A 22,544-nucleotide genomic window follows, 5' to 3' on the forward strand; every position below is an offset into this window, starting at 1 on the left:
GTTTGGGGCCATATTTAGCATTCTTTAGTTGCTGGATGTGCTAGCTGTTATTCCCATTAAACAACACAGAGCCACAATTATTGAGCTTGAAGTGAGGCTGGGGTCAGCTGTAAGACAATGAAATCATTGTGGAAGTTTTTTTTTTTAAATTACAGAACAACTATATAACTCAAAAAATGATAACTTCTGGCATGAATAGATAGTTTCATCTATAAATGAATTGTGAGTGAGTGTGTTCACACACCAGGCAGCACTGCAGGAAGGGGTTAATATATGGAACACCCAGTCATCTCAAAAGGATGGTTAGTACCCAAAAGAAAGAGTGACCCAAAAAGGTTTTAACCACTTTAAAAAATGTGACTAAAATGCTTCAGTGTTTCTTTCATATCAATTCATAATTGTGACAGGAGCAGATATTGTGTATGTTAAGCTTTCCTCATCATCTCACTTCTGCTATTAATTATCAAATAGCTCCATCTTGGGCAAACATCTCCTGGAAAATCTCTGTTGTTGACATTTTGGGTTTGTGGTTCCCAACATGTGGTCTGGTGGGGGTCCTTGAGAGGGCTCCAGATATAAAGTACATTTCTCTGTTTATTTCTTTCCTTTGTGTTGTGCAATGACAGCAAAGAATTACATTTTCCGAACCATATGTTTGTCGTTTCCTTCTGTCATCACCCGAGTACAGACAGTCATAAAAATCTCACATCAGCCCTCTCCAACCACACTCTCTCTGGGGTCTTTGGCATGAAAAGGAAACCCTGTCAGGGTATTTAATTGGCTGCCTGGTAGCAGGGTGCCTGTGGGACAGTGGGACTGTGACGTGGAGAAAGAGGCAGCGATTGGAGGACAGACTGGAATTATAAGGGGAGGGTGAGCCGGAGTGAAGCGTCCCATAGAGCAGCCGGCCTCAGATCTGGCACTGCAGGACGCGCACAAGTCTGTGGAGTCAGCCCTCCTCCGCCTTCTCTCACCATGCATCCAGCAAGACTCTCAACTCGGCAGTGACAAGCGTTTCCGAAGTGACAAGTTTTAAAGCTGAGTATTTGCGCAGAAAGGCCGAAATCGAGGAGAAACTTTGCGTATTTCCCTGCACATTTTTCTTTACGTCGCTGGCAGTTGGAAGCAGGCGGAGTTAAGCCTTTCTGGGGATTTTTTTTTCCTTATTCAAAGGGGAATATTCTGTTCCAGTCTCTTCACCAACATGGAGTATACTTCATCCCCGAAACCGCAGCTCTCATCCCGGGCAAATGCTTTCTCCATAGCAGCCCTGATGTCCAGCGGGAAGCCCAATAAGGACAAGGAGGCGGAGGAGAACACCATCAAGCCTCTGGGTAAGAGAAGAATTGAAGAATTAAATCAGAAAACTTAAACAGGCTCAACGTGAGTTTAGTTTTGGGGTTACACTTTCGAATTACTTCGAATTGCAGTTAAACATCCAATAATAAAAGCGAGTTTATCAACGAATGGCGTTTGTAACCTCAAAAATGTGGAACCGTAAAACAAATCAGTCACTATTTTACAAATAACGATGCGTTATAATAAAAGGAAAATGCTGAAGAAACAAATTAAATAAAGATGAACTGTGATAGCAGTGAGGTGAGGTTCTAGTCTGTAAAATGTAAAAGGAAATTCACGAGGATACATAGAGTGACAGTAAACATCCATGCAATTTATTATATACGTTAATCAAAAAGTAATGTGTTCAATGAAAGAGTTTTTAATATTTAAATGATTGCAAATAAAAAGGCTCTAAATTGACCCTGCGCATTCATTGTTCCAACATTTAATTTCCCTGTATTTTAAAGAGCATTTTCTTTTTTAATTCTTTATATTTTGTTTTGCCAATCGAATCAAAAGACGAGCTGCTTCTCCAAAATATCTTTTTATTTCTTTTAAAGCGGGCATGTCAGACAAGTATTACACTTTAATTTTCAGATTTTCTGTAAGAATGTAAATTGTGCTTCTTCTCATTAACGACAGACGTGTTCTACAGAGCTGATATGTGTGTTTATTTTATTTGACCTTATCCATGATAGAAGCCGCTCTAGTAGAAATGAGGTATTATAATAAAAAGATTTATTACATTTATTATGCTGCAACACAACAGCATAGCAGGATATTTTAGCAGACTGTGGTTACATACTTGCTTTCCCTGTTTAAGACAAAATCTTGCAGTTGTTCCTGATGACATCAAAATCAAATGAGAATAATCATCCCTGTTTCTCCACAAATCCACCTTAATTAAATAAAACAGAGCAATTCGTGGAGAAGTCCTCCTGCAACCAGCAGTCCCTGGCTGACCTGTCCTCCCTGGACGGGCATGGGGACTTCAGCGCGCCCGCCGTGTGCACGGAGCCGCTCATCCCCACCAATCCAGGCATCCCAAGCGAGGAGATGGCGAAGATCTCGTGCAGCCTTGAGACCAAAGAGCTGTGGGACAAATTTCACGAGCTCGGTACTGAGATGATCATCACCAAATCTGGAAGGTAAACTACCGCTAATTTTATTTTCATATTTTGATGTAACCTATTTATTGTCCCATAAATAGGCTATAAATATATCAGAAAAAAAGACGGGTGAGAGAAAAATAAAAGACGATATTGTGAGAAATACAAATAGAGAAATGAATTATGGTTCGTTTTTGTTTGGAACTTCTTTGTGAGCCTTTTGAAAGTTGAAAAAATAAAATTAGGATAAAGCTCTTCTGCAGCTCTGTCTGACTTTTCTTTAGATAGAGCAGCGATCTAAACAGGAAGCTGCAGACATCTGATGACTTCCCGCAGGTGCTGTGAAAGGACATTTACACCGTGATCTAATGTTTCACTGACCCAAGAGCTACCTGAAAAACACACCGCAGGTTACTTTAACATAAAGGCAGACACTGCAGCTGGTCGATGTGAACCTTATTCACAAAATTAATAATAATAATAATAATAATAATAATATATATATATATATATATATATATATATATATATATATATATATATATATATATATATATATATATATATATATACAAGGGAAACGTGAGGCAATGTTAAGGACCTGTGAACGAATTCGTGAAACTTGAACTGCATTTAACACATTTACGGACATTGGTGAGGCGTAGCGTCAAACCCAGCAAATGCAAATTAATAATTCACTACTCAGAGCTGTATTCCTGCACTGAGTATGGCTTGAAAACACAAACTGTTTGTGAATATCCGAAAAAAAGTTAACTGTGCATTTACTTTATTTATTTTTATTATCTTTTTAGCAAGCGCTACATTTAGAAAGACCAGTGTTCTAACTCAGCAATTATTTCTTTCTGCTCTAACAAAACACCATTAGGAGGATGTTTCCAACCATTCGAGTCTCTTTCTCCGGGGTGGACCAGGACTCCAAGTACATCGTGCTGATGGACATTGTCCCAGTGGACAACAAGCGCTACCGATACGCTTACCACCGCTCCTCCTGGCTGGTAGCCGGCAAGGCCGACCCCCCTCTCCCCGCCAGGTAGGCAGACCTAAACTCCCTCTCTCTCTTTTTAAAATATGTATACCCTTTTTTTTTAAATCCTCTGTGTAGACTTGAATTTGAATATGAAAATGTTCCAAAGACATTTTCAATATTTTGAACGACTTTCCAAGTTAGATGAAATGACCGTAATTACGTTGGAAGAATGGGTGGATATTCGAAAAACCTGAGAACAATTCGCTAATAATTCTGCTCTTTTCTGGCACTTATGAATATTTTATACCTGATTTATTTCAGTTGCAATATCAAACTTTATTCTTTATGAAAATATGGACACCGCTGACTCTCTTCTGGTAGGCTGTTGTTTATGTAACCTGACAATCAGTTACATTTTGTCTTACCTTTAACTAAATATAATCAACTTATAAAAAAGTGGAGAGCAGACTTATATTGATTTGATTCAAGAAAGAGATCATTTGGAGGCCTCTTTTCAGTAACTATTCATTCTTATTTATTTATTTATTTACATAGCTAGCCATTTATTTCAAGAACCTGGATTTTAGAGCCCATATGAAGATTGTAGTCTTCACTTAAATGCTGTTCAATTAAAAAATGCATTGATATGTGCTTATTAACGACTTTTCTATAGTTAGCCTATTAAAACTTTTGAGATTAGGAATTATTAAATCTTACAAAATAAAATAAACACAACATATAATAATACTGAGTAAAAAAAACATTCTGACAAAGGTGTAATGCTGTTTGGCATTAATGACTTTTTGTGGTAGTTTTACATGTAGCGTAGCTAATTCGATCTCACACCAAGCGGCTGTTGTGAATTTATAAACAGGGCGTGTTAAAGTAGGCCTACTTAACCTCATAATTATAAATACAAATTCTTATAATTATTATTATTATTATTACATCACAGTATTTATTGTAATTCCAATTAATTGGTTAGTCGCTAAGCGATTCTTAATTTGCCAGTTTGCTGAACGTTGATTGGATAGGAAACGAACGCCTTTCAGCCAATCAGAGGTGCTGTTCTTTTTCCCCGCAGGTTGTACGTCCACCCAGACTCTCCATTCACCGGCGAGCAGCTGATGAAGCAAATGGTTTCCTTTGAGAAAGTGAAGCTGACGAACAACGAACTGGACCAACACGGACATGTGAGCACCTGATTTTTCTTCTTTCTTTTCTTTCTTCACATCTTTTTGCCTCGAAACAACACGTCAAGTATTTATCTAGCATCATGGAGGCTTTAGTGTTTCGAAACCCCGTGAAAATGAGTTAAGCTAGCTTCATTTCAGGCGAAATATACGACTTAAAGCAAATTGTTCTTTTAATCCTCCCTTCACTGACATCATCATGGCAAGGACAAGCAGAGACCAGAACAGTGCCGAAAAAATAATAATAATAACTGTCATCCATTAATAAGTCAACAGAAGGGCACAGTCTGGGAAACGCGGCAATTATTAGTTTAAAGGGTGTGTGCACTTTCTCAGTCCAAAAATAGCACCTCAATTGAATCTATTGAGGTGGATGTCTCCAAAACAAATATACAATGTGATGAGCACATAAAATTAAAAATGCTCTACACTCCTTTTATTTATTTTAGTTTTGCCAGATTCTTTCTTCTGCCGAGTAACAGTGGAATGCAGCAGTAAAAATAATGCAGTGTATACATATAAATACATATCATGCGTTTAACAACGTATAATATATACAAAATAATACATTGCAAGACTATTTTAAATAAAATAAAAAATAACAGTAATATCGCTTCTTACCCCAATAATTCTTCTCATGCTATCATATAAACTGAATGCACACAAATTCCCATTATATACTCATCCGCCATTATTTCTGTAACACTGCAGCTTAAGTCTGATCATTTGAAAGGTCAGCAGCAACGGTAAAGACATGAAATTTACTAAAATATCACAAAAATATAATGACATTATATATTTAGAATTTAGAAAGCGATTTAAACATTAATTTTTAACTTTATAAACAGAATAATTGCCCACATATACACATGAACACACACCCACCACCACCACCAACAACAACAACAACAAAAAGTGGTGCAGAAATATAACTTTGTACTCTTAAAGACTGAAGTTATGTGCATAATATTCTATAAAATAAAAAATATTCGGCATAAAATTTTGATTACCTGTAGCAGAAAATTACGTTTTCCAATTTGAAGACATCACTTTCAGGTATAAATGAATTTTTCATCTCTGGGCTTCTTGAACATTTTTTTCTGACAATGAATACTTGAGCCAGTTACTGTGAAGCAGTGTTTTCATATTGCATTATACTTTTTATACTTCATTTATTTTATTTTCCAAAACTACAATTCATAGTAAGGAAATAAAGAGAAGCAAGAAAAGAGAAAATATATCATAACCAAATGTAATATACATATAAAAAATTACATATATAAAACATAAACCACAGTATGACAGGGAGGGGCTAGATTAGAAAGACTCAGCATTTGTATACAAATTCACTTTATTTAGCTTTACACACCCCGTGTTCATAGCCTTTCAAATTTATACTAAATGCTTAAAATGATTTTTTTTTTCTTTATGGTTTTAATGGCAAAATTATCCTCCATGCAAATTAATCTTTTCTCAAATACATTTGTCAATTCTCATTTTGTGGATCATCTTTGTGGAAATCTTTTAAAATGAGTCACAAATGTCAGTGTAATTTGGTTTTTATATTTGTAACTTTGATGAAATGTTTGGGAACTATTTTATGCTGCACATTAATAGAACGCTTGTGGATTGCCGAGTATATCCAGCGGCAAAAGGGTGTGAATTGGATTGGGTAAAAGTAAACTGAAGTTTGTGTGTTCACACAATGAATAGTCACTGCGACAGTATGACTCCCTGGTATGTTTTAATGGACAATAATAGTGCTTTGTGGTGCAGAGATGGAATACATAATCGAATAGAATATATCTGAACTTGATCTTGATGCACTCTGACTCCAGTGAGCTTTCACATCATCATCATCATCATCATCTTCATCATCTACATGTCACTGTAAACTAATTCTTGCTCTTCTTGTCCTCTGCAGATCATCCTCAACTCCATGCACAAATACCAGCCACGGGTCCACATCATAAAAAAGAAGGACCACACTGCCTCGCTGCTCAATCTCAAATCTGAGGAGTTCCGCACCTTCGTCTTCATTGAGACTGTCTTCACAGCTGTCACAGCCTACCAGAACCAGCTGGTGAGTGATTGTTGACTCCTGCAGGCTTAAGGACTCTGCCAAAAATCTGCTGCTGGTTCCCATGAAATTTTTAAATTATAAAGATTGCCACAAACTCCATTTAAGAGTCAATCTGGAGCCTTTGATTGTATCACATGGGCCTTATCAGCACAGCGAGTTGAGCTGCCTGAGCAATTTAAGGACTTCTCATCCTTGGAAAGGGTAAAGGTTGAGATTAAAAGTGCACTTTAGACCTAACGAAGATCGAGAGATACCAGGTAAAAGCTCAAGCGTGCATCCACTTCTGCCTTTAAGACAGTATAGTGTAAATAATATATACAGTACAATATAGCGAACAACTTTGTTATTTGATTGACACCATATACCGTAATTAAAGCTCATCTTTGTTAGTGCCTCATTGGTGGGTGTATGTGTTGGACATGTATACAGTTGGTTGTTTCTATACCTATTCAGTTTAAAATTTCATCTGTAATAAACCCCATGACGCTAACCTGAATGTGTAAATCAAATAACAAAGTTGTTCTGCATAATGAAAGTGCTGAATAGCTTGTCTGCTGTCTTTATCCCCTTCTTTGTGCACCTTGTAAGTAGGTGAAGTTCATCCAGAACAGAATTTCTATAAGAAAATCACGTTTCTTATGATTTTTAATTAGTTGTGAAATTCTCACAGTTTTCCCCAATAAAACTAAAATAATTGATTAAAATTTTGTGACCTGCAAACCTTTTGGTGCTGTGCTGGTGGAAATAAATAAATCTGGTCATTTAGAATTTAATCAATTTAATTGTAAAAGTGTCAATGAAATAAGAGCTGAGAAATTGTGCTGCTTTTCCTGTGTGTCCCTTTATTTACTGCTTCTTTTGTAGCACAAAGAGGAGACATGCATACAGACATTAAAAAATATAAATAGCTTTAAAACCTGGCTATGCTTTGGGCTTCTGTGGATGTGGTAGCTGCAGAGAACCAGCGTGAAGAGACATGTTGACTCAAAAAAAACCAAACAATAAAATGAGGTGTCAAACCTGACCTGACTGACTCGTTTCACTCTCCTGCTCCTGTGTTTTCCCAGATAACCAAACTGAAGATTGACAGCAACCCGTTCGCCAAAGGTTTCCGGGACTCCTCGCGGCTGACGGACATGGAGAGGTACATGGGATTCTGGGTCCTGCACTGTTTGTTTACCTCTCTCCCCACCGCTACGGATAAGATACACGATTAGGGGGGAGTGTTAGATAGCCGGGGTTGCTGCTCATTAGTAAATACAGAAGCTGGAGTATTTATTTCCCTCTGTTTGTGTCAGTGGAGAACAGATAATCCATGCTCCACATACTGTACTCTATCATTCTTTCTGTTCTTGCTTTCACATCTTTTATTCTTGTTTTCTTGTGTCTTCATACAACCCTTTTACTTTTTATTCCCTGTCTTTGCTTCAATTTTCATTCATCCATTTTTTAAAAATAGTTTATATATTTCTCCCCAGTTTTGTCTTTTTTCTTTTACTTGGTCTCGGTACTTTTCTTTATTTTCCCTTTTTTGATTCCCCTCAATCCTTTTTCATTGTCCCCTTTTCTTTAAAATTTTCATTTTACTTTTTCTTTTCCAGTTTTTTTTCTAGTCTGTGTATTAGTTGTATCCTTCTTCTTCCTCGTCTCTATTTTTATTTATTAGTTCACATTCTCTTTGCTTACCTTCTTGATCATCCTTCCCTTGTATTTCTTTTTTCTTTCAGTCTTCCCTTTCTGTCCTCCCTCTTTAGCTTCTTTGTTCTTCATTTCTGTCTGTCTTATCTTAAACAAATTTTAAACACTGAAACTCCCAGCTATCATCCTCGTTTCTTTCCCCCATCACTTGTGCCCCCCCCCCCCCCCCCCCCCCAGTCCTTTTATCTTGCTTTTCCTTTTGTTATATGTTCTATTTTCATTTCTCTATATTCTGCATGAACAAGAATAGTTTGTCTGTCCTTTATACACACACACACACACACACACACACACACACACACACACACACACACACACACACACACACACACACACACACACACACACACACACGTAGAGTTATAAATCACCCCTCCAAAGGATTTTTTTTATGAACGCTGCCAAAACACACACTTCTCGTAATTCCCGATTCCGGCACTACGGCCAAAATCAGCTGACAAAATCAGACCATCTGCCCATTTCCTTCAATCAAATATCCCAAACAGAGACTGTCGAAAAACAGCCAGACAAACACTCCTCCCTCCTTCTTCTCCTCTGTCTTTCTTTTTTTTGAGGGCTGTGAATTAGACCAGATCAATTGATCTTAGGGAGCTGCAGAAATCACATTAGTCTGGAGTCGGCCACTGCACTAAAACACACTGTAATTCAATTGGCTGCAATGACTGATTGAAACCAGCATGCCCCGCCTCTTCCCCTCCTTGTTTGCCTCCCGCCTGATGCTGCGTATTGTGGGAGTTCACGGTGGCCCCTCTGCCGGAGGGGCCCGACGCTGATAAAAACACACATTTGTACTCCTCTGCTGACAGATATTGCACTTTCCTAACCTAATTGGAGGCAAAGGGGCTGCAAGGAGGGGGGCTGCTAATGTGAACGCATGGCTCTCGTGATGCAGACCACTTGCCTGTCCACCCAGCCATGCACACGCACTCGTGAACACTCACTACCCCCACCCCCCCGCAACAATTTGTGTCACTGTGTTTGAGAAGTGCTGTCTGACAAGACTCAAATGAGCTAATGCACTTTGTTGGATAGTAAACACACACAGAAGACGCACACACAAACCAAAATCTACATGCACAGTCAACACAAACGTTAAAATACACAAAAGGGAAATTCACACTTAGACATGCTGCCAAAAAAACATCACGTAAAGAGGAAAGATCCTGTTACTGCACAGAAACAAAGAATGGACCAAAAGGCAGATACTAGAAAATTGCACTGGTATTAAAAATAAATCTGTGACCTGTCAGTTTCAGTGTCACTAACCCCTGAACATTATCACATTAGATTATAGGTGAAAAACCCAACTCATTTTAAATTTTTTTTATTCTGCTCTTGATGTTGTATCTGTTTTATGTTGTCAGACATTAATGGATAATTGAAGTTTCTATCAAAACGATTCAACAAAACTATTCTGCAACTATTTTATTAAGCTCCTAATCAAATATTCTAGAAATTATGTTTTACAAAAAAAAGTGACATAGTTTCTTTTTTGTTAAGTCTGCATCTCATCAAATAAAAAATGTCTTTTAAAATATTTAAAATGACAAAAAGAGATTTATTTTGGGGCTCTCTCTTCGGCTTTTGCTGTAGGGAAAGTGTTGAGAATCTGATCCACAAGCACTCATACGCCCGGTCGCCAATCCGAACCTACGCGGGTGACGAGGAGAACCTGAGCGAGGATGGACACGCCTCACACACCAGAGGTAAACACTCATAAATGCAGACACCACAGATCCTGTGAAAGCATTATATTTAGTAGATTTCTTTCATTTCCTTTTTTTTTCCATCTTCCATATAAAATAGAAACTCATCATTCTCTTCATCATTTTCTGCAGTTCCAATTTAAGTTAAGGAAGTTTACCATTTAAAAAAATATAGGTGTACTAATATTTGAGGGATAATTACAGTGCCACTGATAACCGAACATGACCTGGTGAGTGTATGTGGGAAGAAAACACTTTAACAGCTACTAATGAACAAATACTTGGAAAGTATATTAGCAACTAAGAACTACAAAATGCATAATAAAAATAATATAGAGGCTATTTGTCATATACACAATATATGACAAATATGATATTTTGATATAGTATTGAGATGAAGACCAATATCTGAGTTTTCTACTAAATGTAAACCTGTTTGTTTGGGGGGGGTGTTTGGAGCTTTATAACGTCATAGAGTCAGGAGAGAGGACTTCATTTTAGCTGATGCAACATCCAAAAATAACTGAAAAGAATAAGACTGCAATGTCTACACAAAGCAGGAATCCAAAAAACAAGCAGCTAAGTAACAAAAAAGGCAGAAAATAAAACTAGAACAAGAAACTCACCTTTAAAACAAAGCAGGAAGTATCACAGTATAAATAACTAATACTGAGACATGAAGACAAACACTTTACATAATGAAAGATGCAGGAGAATAAAGTAGATCAGGGAAACTAGAAAGATGGCAAAACAAACTAATACAGCAGATGTAGTACAAAAATCCCAGAGACCATGACAGGAATTTAAAGTTGGTTTAAATCCAGTTTTATTACATTTATGTGAGCCTTTTTCTGAAATCTATTTGTATCCCAACTGAACTGACATTCATCTGTCTCTTGTAGGCTCAGCGTTCACCGCCTCAGATAACCTCTCCCTGAGTTCCTGGGTCACCACGACTTCAGGTTTCTCAGGTTTTCAACACCCACAGTCCCTATCGGCCATGGGCACCGGCACCGCTTCCCTGCCCCACCCCATCCAGGGCTCCCTGCCCCCTTACAGCCGACTGGGCATGCCGCTGACACCCACCGCTCTGGCTGGAACCATGCAGGGCAGCGGCCCCTCTTTCCCCTCCTTCCACATGCCACGCTACCACCACTACTTCCAGCAGGGCCCCTATGCTGCCATCCAGGGACTCCGCCATTCCTCCACTGTGATGACACCATTTGTATGACTCTATCTTGGGGAGGAGATGGATGAACCTCGCTCTGACACTCACCCGTGTTTCGGAGCATCAAGCTCTTTCCTCACTCCTCATCCAGTTTGTATCTTTCCCTTCGGTCTTTGTAAATAGTTCACCTACAGTAAGTGAGGTGACGGTCATGACATAAAGAGGATGAGGTGTACTGACAGCCAATCAAAAAAGGACTGTGGCGCCATCCTTTGGACCTGCGGAAACACCAGCAGATCCTGTGGTTTCTACAAATGCTTAAAAGACACTGTACAAACACTTGTGACCTCAATACAAACTAAAAAAATCTAATGCAAGGTGATAACAGGAGTATGTTTGATCTTGGCCCTTCTTGAACAGAAAGTGGATCTTTGACTTATTTAAAGAAACAAGTAGAAAACCCTGTCTTCCCTTAAACAGGCACTAATAGTAGCAGGGGCTCGACCGGCTCTAAAGATGGCAGGCAATTCTGTGGTTCTCCAAAATGACTCACAACTCCACCGGATGGACACCGAGGCTCAGTCTGTGAACATTTCAGCATGTCATCAAGCCGGAGCAGCCATCTCAGGTTTCCTCTGTTTTGGAGAAAACCAGCCATATGTACAGTTGAAAGTTAGAACTTAACACTGTTTCTCCCACAGTGTTTCGAAAATAATGTCAAAAAACATGTTAAAATGCATTGTACAAAGGCAAACGTGCTACATTTACTCATAGGAAAATTGTCACTGTGGAGTTAAACAAATAATAGGACGCATGCTGACCGCAGTAGACATACACACTTTATATGGAAAAATATGAGCCAAAAAAAAAAATGAAAAGGTGCTTTTTGCTTTGTTTAAAGGACCAGTTAATGGAAGCAGCAAAGTTGCTCAAACCACAGATGTATCGAAAGAGCTGGATACCATGCTACTACTGCTGATTTTTTTTTCTTTCTTGGTGCCCGTTTAAATCTCTATAGACATCTGAAACTCAAGGTTAATATGATTGCTGTTTGTTTAAATAGTGTTTAATCAGTGATCTAGAGGTGATTTGGTAAGGTTCCTAGCAAGAAGATATTTTTGGCATTTTTAGGCAATTTTCCTCATATTTTAGTATTCCTAAAAAAAATGGCACTCAAGTGTCATTCAGAGGAGTCACTTTTAATTATGTGTAACTTCAAGACAAAGTACAGTCTAAATTGTTGAGTTACATAACAGTTCACTTGCACCACAGTTGTCATGAAAGGGGAAATTAGCTACAGAGGCCAAAACCAGTTTTTGTCACAGGCTGTAAACCTGTTTAATTCTCCTGTAAAGTTGGGCATTTTAACCTGGGTCAGCACTGACTCACTTTAGCAACAAGCCTCAAGTGGCCATTTAGGGAACTGCAGTTTTGGGCACTTCAATTTATTCCAGTTCTTATAACACGTCCATGGTAAACACATGCAGACCTTTAATCTAAGATTCATCTTTGAATTTAACACAAGTCCCACCACGGACCAACAGCAAACTTTCTAGACAGAGGTGTAGATAACCCAAAGCTATCATGGCCTCGTAATCACCACGTTTATCTGTGATAGAAGTGTCATAACGTCGAGTTCTTCAGCATTTAATTTTTTAAATACCTGATCAACTTTACTTCAGCATACAGTGTAGCTCAGTAACTTGTCCTTGACATCTGAAACCAACGATCCAACACGCCGCTTGCTCATCTCTGTGGAGTTGAGAAAGTACGCTTGGTTTGACGAAAGTCGTTCGGTTTAAGAATGATTTCACACAGACTGATGAATTTCACTATCTTTGTATAGTGACTGGACTCTAACTAAAATCACTTCAATGACACCTTTTTTATATAGCTGTATATTAATTTGCTTAGGTTAGTGAAAGTGGTTGAGTGGCCCTTATAAATCTACTCTGACTGGCCTCTAATGGGCTGAATTACGACTCATTCACTGTAGTCTGTTTTATATCAAAAGGCACATAAAACAGCGTGAAATGTACAGTAGAAATATAAACCCCGACTCCTCCTTGCTTTCAGCCTTTTGGTGGTCTGTCTTCATTGGGTGTTACAGAGGCTGAATGTGTGTATGTGGTGACAAGACACAGCTGGAAATATTGGCTCTTGGGTCTCATTTAAAGCATGCAGAAATGAGGAAGTTGGCTCACACACTCGGTTACAGTCATTTATTTTAAAAGCTCTGATGACACACAACAAAGTCATTTTAGCCAGTATCTGTGGTCTATAACTGAGTCCTAAAAACTGCAGTTGATGATAAATCATCCAGGCCAATATGCAGACTGACATCAATGTAATCTGAGCCTTTATGCCAGAAAAATCAAATTAGTTTGTACTCAAAAAGTGAAACGATTTACCTTAACAGTTCGATTAGTTCAACCTGTGCTGTGGTACAGACTTTCATTTTAAAGATGAACTCAAAAAATAAAAAGAATAATCCCATCACTACTGATAAAATGTGCGGTATGGATGGAGTTTTTTTGTTTGGTTTATTTTGTGTATTTTGATTAAAGGTGTCCCTTTAACACTTCTCTGCAGTTGCACAGCGATCAGCACAGAGAAAAGATTGAAATTAAGCTGAAAGAGCAACATGAGTTGGTTAAACAAACACTGTAAATGTCCCAGTTTGACTCATACCATATATTAACATCACATGTAGCCTAACGCAGCAGAACATGGGTGTAAGAGTTGGCAGTACTTGATTTTATCTCAGCTGTGTAGTGAGCAAGACGGGGAAATGTACGTGTTGTGGAAATCAAAGTCCTTTTCTGTTGTTTACTGAATGGTGATTTCCATGTTGATGTAAATGTTTAACACCTCTGAATCGCAATTCACCACTGAAAATGATTTGTTTTTGAAATTGTTTTGTTTTTAATGCCATAATCCAAATACACCCAGTGAGATTGTGTTTTGATGATTTTTAAGTGCAATATATTTATTTTATTCTGCTGTATGGAAATAATGTGTAATGTACTATGCCGCATCTAAAAAAAAAACAAAAAAAAAAGTTATTTGTAAACCATGAGAAATATATATATATCACCACCCAGACACTGAGCGCCTTTTATTGATGTTTTTTCATTTACATCTGCTTGATCAAAATCACAGATACTCAGTAATGGAATGAAATATTTATGTTTTGTCTTTTCTTGAAAAAATAGATTATAATCAGGTATTTAGAAAGGTTTGTGTAATGCTGAAATAGAGTAAATATAAAAGCAAAAACAAAAGTTCAGTATAAAAAAACAAAACAAATGAAGCATCATCAGGATTTAAGCTGCTTCAGCACATCCTGCATCACCACCTAGTGGTCAGTCTGCATCCAAGCCTCACTTAATGCTGATGGTATTTTTTTTGCTCTCTGAAACTTTGAAGCTTCATGCACTTTGACAGCTGCACTAATCAAGAACACCACAAGTCCAGATAATACCAAAGAGCTTTGTGGTTTTGGTTATGCAAATGATGAGAATTTTAACATTTTCAAACTAAGGCTGTGAGTTACAACACAGCATTTAACTGCATTCTATTAGTGTTGTGGTTTATCTCTAAATACTGGAAAGGTAATCAATTTCAGTTCAATACAGAACTCTTTACTTTACTGTGACACTGGGCAAACTAATACCAAACTATAAGCCATTAGGTTGATTTTAGGTTTATAAATTGTGTTCATTGTAAAATGAAACCATACCTATGTTACAGTTTGGAGCATGGAGCGGTTCACAGGTGATAGCAGGAACTGATGCCACAGGTTAACCGGAGTGAATCTGAAGCAGCTACATGAAACTCAGCTGCCATTTATTCAAGTCTTTACATCTGTGCTTCTTCAACTGACCTCCACAAAATTGCAGTGGAAGGGAAGTCGATATTTACAATGGGGGCGGGATTTTTTAATTCAGTGGTGTAACATCAGGCCACTGCTGCCCTGCTCCGACTGCAGAGTATAGAAAAAAATGTGTGATGTAAATGATCTAAGCAGGAGCTAAAAAAAAAAATCACACTATATCATCTCTTTAAAAAAGAAAAGTGTAATTTATTTCGAATAATTCAGTATGTTTATTTATTTATATATATATATTGATTACTAGGAAACAAATGAAAGTGGTCACTGCACTGGTATACATATCTCAGCTATGTTTAAAAACTACCGTATTTCCTGCTTTTCATAAGCATGGCAATGAAACCCTGATAAAAACCAGGACATAGCAGTACATAAAAACTTTATCTGGGTGCAGAGGGTAAGAAAAAACATGGAGCACAATTAAGATGATACAAACTATAATCAGGACCAGTGTTGGTCAAGTTACTTGAAAACAGTTACTAATTACTGATTACTTCTCCAAGAAAGTAATCCAGTTACTTCACTGATTACTTATTTTCAAAAGTAATTAGTTACAGCAATAGACCTTTCAGCCCAATTTCTGCACAATCCATCATATAAAATTGAATCAAATTATTTTCAAAAGTAATTAGTTACTTTATTACTTCTATTTATTATGCATAATACAATTGAATCAAATGCTTTAAAAATTGCTTTATGAGTTTTAATCTTTTAACTTTATGCACATTGCATCAAGCAAAAATTAAATTATATGTTACTGTCTTTGTCTTGAAGAAATGTATTTAACATTTAAACCTATTTTCTGCTTATTCCACCATATAAAATAAAATAATGGTTTGTTTGCATTCACTCTTTCAAATAGATGCAAGTAAAACACAGAAAAAAGTAAATAAAATCAAAGACTCAGCGTCAGTAAGTCCTGTCTCTCCTAAACCTACTGTCACCTGTTTAGCAGGAGTGGGGCCGGTGGAGGTTTGCCCGGTGCTGCAGTGGTCATGTCAGTGGGGGGATCTGGGGGTTTCTCTGTGAAGTTCACATTCCTTTGGCAGCGTGCTAGGTGCTTGCTCAGATTTTAAGTTTAATTTTTCGCTGTAGAAAGAAGTTTTCTTCCCATGCAGGGTGTACAGCGGACGCTAATGTTTTTCTCACTTTTTAAGGAATCAAACTCAAAGGAATGTCAGTACGTCCACGCTTTAGATGCTGGATGGTCGTACTCTCTCCCGCACTCCATATTATCCATTGTTAATCTGCACGTCTGTTGCTGCCACAGACTTTGCACGCTCCTACGTCATTGTCATGAGACACAAACAAAATTACGGTTTTGAAACGCAGTAATGCAGTGTGCTTACGGGAAAGTTACAGTAATCTAATTACTTTTTTTGCAGTAGTAATCCCTTACTTTACTCATTACTGAAAAAAGTAATCGAATTAGCGTTGCTGCCCATCTCTAATTTAGTACGAACTTAAAATCCTTCAGACTGCCTGCAGCAGAGTTTATTCCTACTTGTGATGTTTTACTTCCATGAAATTAGCCTTTTAAATTCATAATAAATACAAACAACAAACATAAAAAGAAAAAGCATCAAAATGTGTGCTTTATGCCATTCTGGAGCTTCTTTCACTGCATTTGGACTTGATTGGACTTTCAACAAGTGTCCAAGGCGACTATGACAGTTAGCCATCATGAACAAAACAAGGAAATTACTACCATTGTTAAATAAATGTCCACGTGTCCTTTTCCTGATAAGACACACTGAAAACTGACATAAGGGTGGAATTTTTGTTTCCATTATTGTTAATAGAAATATTATGCAGGAATTGGGTAACCATGTATTTAAAATATCTTGAGAAAATGATTTAAGGTTTTACCAAAACTGTGACCTAATTAACAGCTGATCTAAAGATAATACGTTGCAACGGATGTTCATACTTATTCTAAACGTTAAAATAAATGATGCAGATACCTGAAGCCAAGAAATTTTAGTTTTTAAATTTGAATTATTATCTATTAAAACATCTAAATGCTTTAAAATATATATATCTTCTTCATCACACTATGTTTAAACACTTCACCACTAGCAACGAAGAAATATCTGATGTAAATATCAGCCAACAAAGCCGATATTGGTACCAACATCAATATCAAATTTCATTTTAAACAGTTAAGAGGAGGTTAAGGTTGCCACAGACAAGAACACAATCATCCACTCAAGAAGTCGTTCAATTAGCTTATTGTAGTGAATCGACTTTTGCAACACCTGTGAGGTGATGTGCTTTGAAGGTCAGTTTAAATCAAAGAATTGCAACTTCATGCATTTATGTTTTTTTAAGGAGACAATCTTTATGGCAGTGCTTGAGGTAAATGCCTGAATGTGTAAAAAAAAGTCATTTCTAGAATACATTAAAATAAACAAGTGAGAAATGAAATAATCTCAAAATCGACATCTTTTAATGCAATCTAGAACATTAAAAAAAAGAAAACAATGTGTGCACTGATGACTCTGTTGCACACTCGCACATAAAAACACAAGCAGAAAAAGTCTTCTATCACCAGACGCATCACCCGCCACCGCAGACGAACTGACAGATCGATGGCTGGACGTTAGTCACTGTTTCACCAGGAAGAAGGCCCTACTTCTGCCTTGATAAGAATCGGTTACATCCTTTGAAAATAAATAAATAAACAAATAAATAACATCCAGCGTGGCTTTGATTGGATTAAAGGGAGAAGGGAAGGGCAAGACAAGCCACCATGAGGTATGGCCCAACAAATTGGAGCTAACAGTCGGGCCAGAGAGTCCATTTTGGGGCATAATTTACACAGTGAGGAGCATGAGCTGAATCTAATGTCATTTCCATCAATTTTGCATTTTGGACCCCTTTTTTGCCTCCCTCGGGCTTTTAGCGGTCATTTGAATCATCTGGCAGAGGACAGTCGGCGAGCATTACAATGTCGGAGACGACATTTAGCGGCAGAGTGAGAGGTGGTTCTTTATGGTGTGGTGACTGGCTGCAGCACAGCAGCGCGTATCCACGGCTGCACCATCTCACAAATGGCTAACAATATGCTAATAGGTTAAGAGTACTGAATTGCTCCAGACAAGACACTTAATGGATGCTTTATCTGCAGGTCAGGAGTCTCATCAGCTGCAATCTCTCCTGCCAAGACGTGCCAAGTCAAATTTAGCGATAAAGTGCTTTTAACAAACAGGCCGCAAAGTGCTTCAGGCAGGACAAAGGACACAAACACACGGGAGAGTTTGTGGTGAAATGTGAAACCTGTTGGCAAACAATGGAAAATTGTTTTAGAGGAAATACACCTTGAAAGCAAAGTTGTCCGAGGACAGACAGATACGACAGGAATTCCTGACAAAGTACAGTCTAGTTTCACTTCCTGCCCACAAACGCTTGGATTTCTACTCAAGAGCAGATGATTTTGCCAAAAGGTTTCCCAAATGTAGTCTGACATTGACGCTGCTGCAGTGGTTTCCAGATTTCTTCTGATATATTAGTTTTAGTAATGCCATTACGAGATGAGAAAAGTAAGTACAGTACCTGACTTCTTCCGTATGCTTCGCCACATTTCAGAGGGATTTTATACCATTACATTACCCCGACAGCTATGTTTACATGGGCGATTGTGACTTTGAAGCGTAGCATTGCTTTGAATATGATTTGACTATATAAAGAACAATAAAAAGACCTACTTCTTATAGATAGGTCATTTTATTGTTCTTCACTAGAGGGTAAAAAAGAATATATAAAAAAATGATTTTAGTTATCATTTAGACATCCATTAGTAGAATTATTAACTGTTATGCGCATAAGTCATAATTGCCCCCATTTTAGCTCTGTTTTGGTCTCCACCAGCTTCTTTTCAGTGAAGGAGGTGCTTTCCCTGAAAGCAGATTCAAATTATTTTGGAACACGAACTGAGAAAACGAAAAGCATCAACAGTAAAGAGCAGAGCAGTGATAATTCCCACTTGTTACCAGAGATGGGCAGTAACATGTTAATAGTAACACGTTACTGTAATCCAATTACTTTTTTCAGATAACTAGTAAAGTAAGGGATTACTATTGCAAAAAAAAAAATTAGATTACTGTTACTTTCCCGTAAGCACGCTGCATTACTGTGTTATTAAACCATGATTTTTCTTGTGAGTGTCTCATGACAATGACGTACGAGCGTATAATGTCTATGGCAGCAACAGACGTAACAACCTAGCACGCTGCCAAAGGAATGTGAAATTCACAGAGAAACTCCCAGATCCCCCCACTGACATGACCACTGCAGCACCGGGCAAACCTCCACCGGCCCCACTCCTGCTAAACAGGTGACAGTAGATTTAAGAGAGACAGGACTTACTGACGCTGAGTCTTTGATTTTATTTACTTTTTGCTGTGTTTTACTTGCATCTATTTGAAAGAGTGAATTCAAACAAACCATTATTTTATTTTATATGGTGGAATAAGCAGAAAATAGGTTTAAATGTTAAATACATTTCTTCAAGACAAAGACAGTAACATATAATTTAATTTTTGCTTGATGCAATGTGCATAAAGTTAAAAGATTAAAACTCATAAAGCAATTTTTAAAGCATTTGATTCAATTGTATTATGCATAATAAATAGAAGTAATAAAGTAGTTAATTACTTTTGAAAATAAGTAATCAGTGAAATAACAGGATTACTTTCTTGGAGAAGTAATCAGTAATTAGTAACTAATTACTATTTTTCAAGTAACTTGACCAGCACTGCTTGTTACTACATGCAACACGGTAATGTCACAAGCAGCCATTTCATCTTTTGCTAATACAGCACCCCCTGTTGTGTAGATTTGGCATTCGTGAAATACGTGGCTCACAAACCCAAACCAAGTTCTGTATCATAAAATGCAGCTCTCAAAATGACAGTCAGCTTATAACTTACTCCCTTTTAACTGTTTTAACCTGACCCAGCACTGGGCAGTGTGATGGCGGTGCACTTTATTTACAGTCTGCTTTACTTACGGTGCTTTTCAGCTCCTCACCGCCAGCTCAGCGTTGCTTGCCTGCAGCTGTTGCTGCTACTCCTTCTCTTCCTCGGGCCCCAGCATGCTACTAAAATAGGAGAGACATGATGGAATTGAAGAAGGTCAGCTGTGACATCCAGCCTCCCCTAGCACTGCCCCTGAACCCCCTGCTCCACCCTTCGTCTGCAGCTCAGCCACAAACAACACCCCACCACACAACTGTTCACATTTACATCAAAATGATACACGATAGCCAGAAATTGGGTGAACTTGAAAGAAAAACACAAACAAGTACAAATAAATTGGATTAGAAAAAAAATATATACATAAATTATTTATATAAAATTTATATTAAAAATGTATGTATTGAAACTCATTAGTGTTGTGCAATACTGCAAACTTCAGTATTGATCTGATACCAAGTAAATGCAGGGGCAGTATTGCCTGTACTTCTCACTTATAAAGGCAGCTTATGAAGAGAGCAGTCTGTTTTGCCTTTTGAGATTAATTCTCATCAATTTGCACATTTGGAACATGTTTGAGGTACTTTTTTCCATTTCTAAACAAAGCTAATAATGGATCCAAAAAATTCACTGGGCTATATACTGAACTTAGAGGATAGTTTTGATCCTATTATTACGGTGGCCCTGAGAGGCCAAACGGACTGCAACTTAAGAAAACACCAGCAAGAAAAATGATACAAAAGCACACAAAACACAACGGAAATAGGAAAAAACAGATTTCCAAAAGCACAAGGGAAGTGTTTCTGGGGAGACAATACCGACGGACCAGTTGCAGGAACCAAAATATGCTAAGAATTGCGCAGGGAGACACTTAACAGAAGTGGAGGATCTATCGGTTTTGTGAGAAAACAAAAGATGAGAGGTAAGTGTGTTAGCCTAACTATTAGTCTAAAACTCTGTCATCAGTATTATATGAATCATGATAAAACACACCTACCATTTTTTCAGTTCCTGCAACTGGTCCGTCGGGTTATTGTCTCCCCAGAAACACTTCTTTTGTTGTTTTTTCCTATTTCCGTTGCAGTCCGTTTGGTCTCTCAGGGCCACCGTATATTATGCTAGTACCGTCCAATATCAATATCAGCGTTGGTATCGATACTGTCGATATCTGGCTCAATCCATCCACCTCTATCTCACATTTACACAAAGAATGTTAACCTTGTGCAAATAAATCCATGAGAAGAGACTGATGGCTCTAAACTGACTGCTGACTGTAGGTGTGAATGTGAGAGGATGTGGTTGCCTGTGTACATCTCCAGGGTGTACAATGACTTTAGCCCTGTGTGATCTGGGATAGGCTCCATCACCCCAAAACTCGGTTAAGAAAACAGATATGTGGAATTCAGCATTAAACCAAGGAATTTAAAATCAGGCAGAAGTAAAGACAAAATGGGAGACAAAATATCTCAAAGTCTCAAAAAAAGGGATAGATATTAAGCTAATAAGTCATCTCGCTTCCCTATTCCTTGGGGAACTTCCCATTGCCTGCGCCTCCTGAACAGAAGTTCTGAACAGCAGGTGGGCGGGGCTTCTGTTCTCACATTCAGAGCTGTGTACCCAAGATGACCATATAAGAGATCCCTGGTCTCCTTTACAAAACCAATAGTAGAAAAAACTTTACTTATTACTCCACTAAACTCATTACTTAACATAATCATGTTTTCTTTGAACATCAACCCCTGCAACAGAAAAATATTTAAAAAAAATTTCTGTCATATATGGTCAATCTATTGTAAAGTTGCCGAATTGTAATAATGACTTTGTCCTGTGTTCTTGGTTGGGTCTGTCTTGAAAAAGGTTTTAATCTCAGGCAGACTTCTATTTGGTTAAATTAAAGGAAAATTGAATTATACTCAGTATGGGACACTCCTTGATCAGTACAGTGAAACTCAGAGTAAATATCAAATTTGAGCTCTAAGCATATGCAAAAACAAAGGGATTTTTTCCTGATGTAGATGCACTTATGTTGGGAACCAATTGAATCACAAGATAATCACGTAAATCACAACATATCCTGTATGCACAGTGCTTCTGACAGTCGACAGCAGCACAATTACACTGGCCAAAAGACACAAACAGAAGTTTTACTTGCATTAATGGACACACCCAAAGAAATCCACTTAACATGTAATATAATTACAATGAAACCCATATATGCTAGCCTACCACACATATACTGTATATTAGTATCGACAGATATGCTTTACATGAAATGTAGAAAAAAAAACAATTTTAGTGGTCTTACAAGCACAGCAGGCAACATTAGCTAAAGGCAGGGCGGCATCAAGAAGTGTCTGACCATAAACTAG

The 22,544-nt window shown here is 37.8% G+C and overlaps 1 protein-coding gene and 1 long non-coding RNA gene across 2 annotated transcripts; one reads left to right on the plus strand and one right to left on the minus strand.

The window, feature by feature from the left end:
• The first annotated feature begins 1,051 nt into the window (after positions 1–1,051).
• tbx20 (T-box transcription factor 20) lies at positions 1,052–11,384 on the plus strand. The gene is made up of 8 exons (XM_085423741.1): positions 1,052–1,334; positions 2,258–2,489; positions 3,337–3,501; positions 4,523–4,631; positions 6,556–6,714; positions 7,782–7,858; positions 10,027–10,139; positions 11,042–11,384. Exons 1-8 carry the CDS (start codon positions 1,205–1,207, stop codon positions 11,368–11,370), a joined length of 1,314 nt encoding a protein of 437 aa, XP_085279867.1. The 5' UTR covers positions 1,052–1,204; the 3' UTR covers positions 11,371–11,384.
• A 1,273-nt stretch (positions 11,385–12,657) lies between these two features.
• On the minus strand, positions 12,658–21,708 carry LOC146659617 (uncharacterized). The gene is made up of 3 exons (XR_014913815.1): positions 21,173–21,708; positions 20,211–20,300; positions 12,658–13,059 (listed from the first exon to the last, which is right to left on the minus strand). It is a non-coding gene; the product is annotated as an uncharacterized LOC146659617 (long non-coding RNA).
• Positions 21,709–22,544: the final 836 nt, after the last annotated feature.

This window comes from Rhamphochromis longiceps, linkage group LG11 (genome assembly GCF_057381845.1).
Source record: "Rhamphochromis longiceps isolate RC_006_pf linkage group LG11, R_longiceps_female_GT1.1, whole genome shotgun sequence".
Classification (NCBI taxonomy): Eukaryota; Metazoa; Chordata; class Actinopteri; order Cichliformes; family Cichlidae; genus Rhamphochromis; species Rhamphochromis longiceps.